Here is a 5,933-nt window from a genome sequence, read left to right on the forward strand (position 1 = left end):
ATTGTAGAAGAAATGAAAACAGTGAAGAATACAAACACACAGGAGTTTAAAGCCATGGAGCAAATAATAATCCCAGAAACTGAAAATAAAGAAACAGCTGAAAACAAAAGTTCTGAGAATAAAGTAAAAGAGATGACAGTTGAGGAGATTAGGAGCACGGAAGACAGCGCATTACAGCAGGAGAGGAAACCCCCTGAGCTGAATGAGATAAAAGAGGAGAATGCACCTGTGGAAAATGTCCAAAGTATTGAGGAACATGAAGTAACACCGGCCAGTGACATGACTAATGAGACTGAAAATTATGACAAAAACATAGCTTCTAAAGAGAAAATCGCTGAAGAAAGTAAGCCATCAGAGGTGAATGACTGTCCTGAGACAAGGGAGATAAAAGCAGCTGTTGGAAATATCCAAAATGTTGAGGAAAACACAGAAAGTGAGCCATCGGAGCAGATTAAGTTTGCAGAGGAGGTTGCTGTAGTTGAGCAATGTCAAAATCAGGAGGAGATCACCACACAGGAGATTCTAGACAAGGAAGATCAAGAAGGTGCAGATAAGGATGTAACCACTGAACCTGAGGAAATCCCAGTCACTGAAGACATAATCAAGAACAGCAGTGTAGAGAGTACAACCACACAGGAGAAAACGATATCAACAGAAAGTAATGATGGATGTCGTGAGGAACTTCAACAAGGCCCAACTCAGAACAATCTAGATATTGAAAAGAGCAAAACATCTGAGGTGAATGTGATGATAAAGGGGGATGAGAGTCCTCTAGAAAGTCCGATAACAGAGGAGGCTACAGATGTACCGGACAATACTGGGAGCAATGAAGAGAGTGTGCACACCCAGAAGAATGTGGAGAACATAGTCCTGGAGGACATGGAGAACGTTCTCACAGAAGAGCGTGAGCGATCTGAGGAGACTAGTGCGATTGAGGACCATGCCAGCCCTGGGCAGAATGACATCCCTGAGTAAGCTGAATCTGTAGCAGATAGAGGCGTACACCCGCATTGAGAGAGGTAGAGAGAGGTAGAGTAGGGGCTTGCCTGTAATACCTTAGGCTGGCTGTACTGCTTGGCCCAGACATAAGCACTGTTAATTACTGTGACCTCTGACCTGTGAGTTGTCTGAGGTGAAGCTCAGTTTTGACCCCTCACCCTCCGTCCGGCTGCAGGGGCACCGGGGGAAGTGTGTGTGGCGAGAGAGAAGTGTGAGTGGCGAGAGAGAAGTGTGTGTGGCGAGAGAGAAGTGTGTGTGGCGAGAGAGAAGTGTGTGTGGCGAGAGCACAGAGGATAGACCAGAGGAAAACAAACGTTCTGAGGACAGTTTAAACAAAATAAGATATCCGACCGCAGGGCAGACTGTTACAGAGGAGAATGTAATCACTGAAGAGAATAAGCTATATACTATATATACTGGCCCTGTGGAGATAAGATACCTGTGTGATAAGATACCCGTGTAATCCAATTTTTATCTGATAGAGGCGTATTCCTGTATTGGAGAAGGAGGAGTGCTCCCATACTAAAGCTTCCCTGAAGGAGGATTATTTTGTCGAGCCAGCCTACCACTCCAGTGTAGCCATTACCACCATTTAAAGAAACAGCTCATGATTTTGACTCATCCAACCAAACAAATCTAATGTTAACGTTCGAAGTCCTGAACTAAAGCCCTTTAAGCTCAAGCCTAGAGTATCTCTCCTCATTTGGGGCCTATGGAAGGTACCTTAACACCTGTGGATCCTGTCTTTTGGAGAGTACGATATGGATTCCTTTTGTATGGGTGGCACACTTCCCATGGACAAGCCTGTGCTTAAAAGTTGTCGGAGAGGTTTGAATATGTTACCCAAGGTGCTCTGCTTTGACTCCACATACTGTATAGTACACCGGGCTTCTTTATCCAAGGCTCCCTCCAATCAAAGGTCTGCTGCATGCGCTTTAGGCTTTGTGGCTACTAATGTACTGTTCATTAAGCTGCAGGTCATTTGGCTTCTGAGGACTATTGCATGTATCTACAGTCAACATTTCATAGACCCCATACACTCAGATAGAAATTACATATCTTTTTTATTGTTTTCTGCTGCTTTTCTTCTTTGAAACAGGGCAGACTTCAAAAGGTATGTTGGAATCAGAACATTATCTCAACTTTATTTCTCAGTGTAAAACATCAGATTCCCCTTCAAACTGCCCTTCTATATCTCAAAGCCAATGAGAGAGAGACCAGTATAAAGACATAACAAAAGTACTCCTCTCTCCTCTCTAGAGGCTCACCTTTCCAATTAACCGAAGATCCCTCCATTTTCACCTCTTCATCCTCCCTTTCAGCGGTTGCCTTGGCGATTAACCCAGGGTGCTTTACCCATCTTTGGCGTAGTTTCTCTCATGTCTGTTAATCTCTGAGGCCCAGATGTTCACAAGCCCCTCCCCCCCAATCCCTCCCCCCCCTCCCCAGGGATGTGCTGGATGTATGTCCAGCTGTTGTGTTGGATGACCAGCCCGTCCCCGAACCGCCAAATGAGGCGGAGCCCGCCGCAACAGCGACCAATCAGCCGGGGCCAGCCGCTCCCGAGGCTCCGCCCACAGTCTCAGCTCAGGTAGAGGAGGGGTCATAGTTTAACCTTAGCACAAGGTAACAGAGTTGTACACGACGGTTTAGGTCTATGTCAAGATGTTCAGGATGAAGGTTTACGTTCATTTTCTTAACTTTTCATTTTAGGATGGCGAGGCGGAATGTGGAGGTAAGTGTTGAAGCTTCTTAATAACCCGGAAATCTGTCCAGATATGAAGCGAGTGTGTGTAAGAGAGAGAACGAGAGTGTCTATGTTTGGAGTTGTGCAATACATCATCATCATTGGTCATTTTGTCCTATAATAACTTCCAATTTAGCTCGATGACGTTAATCTGACCTATCCGGCGCTGTCTCTGCCCAGTGCCCGGTTCTCCAATCAGGAGGCTGCTCCTGCGCTTCCCCTACGCCTCCCGGAGCCTCCACAGCTTCGGCCAACTGCTGCATGACAACAAGCAACCCCTCCCTAAGCTCTCCGCACCTGAGGAGTTCCCCCTGATCACCCAAGAGCCGTCCTACATGTCCAAGCAGGCGCGAGGCTGCTACCTTAAGATCCTCAAACGCCTAAACCTCCTTAATCCACTTTTAAAAAAGTGACCCTCCCCAACCGCAACCCCATAGCATTAGACTTGGAGTTTGCCCACTGATCGCTGTTGTAGAGCAACTATCAGAGTGCCCAACCAGCCCGTTTTGTCCCTCCCCACCCTGACCCGTGACCCGTGACCCTTGACCTTCACATCTCTACCGTCATGCTCTCCGCCACTGTCCTGCTGCGCTAGAATGAGCTGCCGCCATCTGCCCGCTGCTCAGGTGAACAACTGTGCTGTGCTGCGCTGTAATTGGCTGTGCTGTTCTGTGACACGTGTTGGTCTTTGTATACATTCATAACAGAGGCCTTATTTGTCCATCGTGTTCAAGTGAAACCACTGACCAAATTCTCTGTGAGATAATCAAATGTAAACCCTTGAATAGAACGTTCTGCAGTCAGCCCAGTATCAGGGTTCCCATTACTCAACCCCAGGAGGAGTGTTGGGAACGGAGAGGGCAACGTTGGTGTTGTTGTTGTTGTTCTCCCAGCAGTGAAAGTAGCGGATGTGGACAAAGAGGCCCAGGTGGGGGGTGTTAACATCTCTAAGATCTTCACCTCCCAGGACCCCCAGGACCTCCAGCCCGAAACACCGACTGTGCCTGGAGCCCCCAGCCAAGATAGCCTCCTGACTGCAGAGGAAGAGGAGTGAGTGAAAACACACACACGCACGCACGCACACACATACACACACACACACACACGCGCGCACACACACACACACACACACACATACACACACACGCGCGCACACACATAATCGTATTGAGATGGATCAGTGTAATGGGAATGTAAGCAGCCAATGATTTAAGGTTTTTGACGACTGGTGTCCCTGCAGGCAGTGTCGAACCTCAGTGGTCAGTTATACCAGCGCGGCGGTCCACAGCAGAATGAGTGAGCTGGTCAGGCTGCTCAAGGATAGGGCCGAGCACCGGAGGGATCGGCTCATCGACCCGGATGAATCTGAGGATGAAAGCGGTAAGTGACCACAACCTGACCTCTCACGTCTCCGCATGACCCCAAAGATGAGACCCTTTTACATGTCACCTGTACGTGATCGGTGGATGCATCGACAAGGCAATAAAGAATCGTTATTAGCATTCCTTTGACCTCTTCCTCAGCCCTGGAAACGGTTCCTCCCCCGCCCCCTCCTCCCCCACCTCCGGTAGAGGAGAAGAAGGATCTTCCTGCCCCGGGGGAAGAGGAGAAGGAGGAGCAGCAGCTCTATGACTTCTTTGGATACCCCATCAAAATCCCCCAACTGCCCAAACTGCCCCCTCTCCCCGGCTGGCTTAACACCATATTGAGCTACCGATTCCCCTCCAGCATCGACCCCTTTACTGGTGAGTCATCTACTGTACTATACCATACTAGTGAGATATCTACTGTACTATACCATACTAGTGAGATATCTACTGTACTATACCCTACTAGTGAGATATCTACTGTACTATACAGTACATACTAGTGAGATATCTACTGTACTATACAGTACATACTAGTGAGATATCTATTGTACTATACCATACTAGTGAGATATCTACTGCACTATAACATACTAGTGAGATATCTACTGTACTATACCATACTAGGGAGATATCTACTGTACTATACCATACTAATGAGATACTGTACTATACCATATTAGTGAGATATCTACTGTACTATGATATACTAGTAAATGATCTACTGTGCTATAACATACTAGTGAGATATCTACTGTACTATACCATACTAGTGAGATATCTACTGTACTATACCATACTAATGAGATACTGTACTATACCATACTAGTGAGATATCTACTGTACTATGATATACTAGTAAATGATCTACTGTGCTATAACATACTAGTTTCATGATGACACACCGCACCTTGAGCCTACTACAGTACAGTATAACATATTCATGAGTTATGTATTGTAATATAACATACAAGTGAATGATCTACTACAGTATAACATACTAGTGAGTTATCTACATCACTATGACATACTAGTACTGCCATATAACAGTCATTCAAGGACTCAAACAAGATTAGGATCTTGAGAGAGAGAGAGAGAGAGAGAGAGAGAGAGAGAGTGTACTATAGAGAGAGAGAGAGTGTACTATAATTACATATAGGTGTTATGATGTGTCTTGAACCTAGAACCCTATACCTCAAACTCAATCATCCTGCATTCATTAGTAGGTGATTATGTTGGGTTTGTCCCTCTTGTGACCCTGTAGACCTCACCTATGTGGTGTGGCTGTTCTTCGTGATGTTGGCGTGGAACTGGAACATGTGGCTGATCCCAGTGCGCTGGGCGTTCCCCTACCAGACCCCAGAGAACGTGCACCTGTGGCTGATGGTAGATTACACCTGTGACCTCATCTACATCGTGGACATCCTCATCTTCCAGTCTCGAATGCAGTTTGTACGCGCGGGAGACGTCGTGGTGAGGGGATACATGAACAGCACACACAACCGACACACATACTGTACACAACTGTATACAAATGCACATATTTCTGTATTATAATATACAAACACATCAGCACATATACGCATGCTGTCCACGCTGGTTTAATTCATGACACTCTGTTGCAGTGTGACAAAAAAGACATGAGAGAGAACTACTTGAAAACTGAAAGATTTAAGGTGAGTTTAAAGGAAAAATGAAAGAAATTATTAGAAATCTGTTAATCCTCCTGTCTAGTTACCTGTTTTATGATACATTGATTCGGCGGCTGCCCTGCTTCCTGGTTTGTATATCTGTGTGCAGCACAAGACGAGTCCTGCTGT

The 5,933-nt window shown here is 46.1% G+C and overlaps 1 protein-coding gene across 1 annotated transcript in view; it reads left to right on the forward strand.

Moving 5' to 3' along the window:
- Positions 1-747: 747 nt before the first annotated feature.
- cngb1a (cyclic nucleotide gated channel subunit beta 1a) overlaps positions 748-5,933 on the forward strand; it is a gene marked incomplete at both ends in the record, with an annotated part of 9,371 nt that continues 4,185 nt past the window's right edge. Inside the window, 9 exons of the mRNA XM_084437382.1 lie at positions 748-971; positions 2,449-2,590; positions 2,713-2,734; positions 2,927-3,100; positions 3,640-3,796; positions 3,987-4,126; positions 4,270-4,491; positions 5,378-5,586; positions 5,739-5,789. Coding sequence (XP_084293508.1) covers positions 748-971; positions 2,449-2,590; positions 2,713-2,734; positions 2,927-3,100; positions 3,640-3,796; positions 3,987-4,126; positions 4,270-4,491; positions 5,378-5,586; positions 5,739-5,789 — 1,341 coding nt within the window. The remainder of the gene's footprint in view (positions 972-2,448; positions 2,591-2,712; positions 2,735-2,926; positions 3,101-3,639; positions 3,797-3,986; positions 4,127-4,269; positions 4,492-5,377; positions 5,587-5,738; positions 5,790-5,933) is intronic.

The sequence above is a fragment of the Borostomias antarcticus genome (genome assembly GCF_949987555.1).
Source record: "Borostomias antarcticus genome assembly, chromosome: 4".
Taxonomy (NCBI): domain Eukaryota; kingdom Metazoa; phylum Chordata; class Actinopteri; order Stomiiformes; family Stomiidae; genus Borostomias; species Borostomias antarcticus.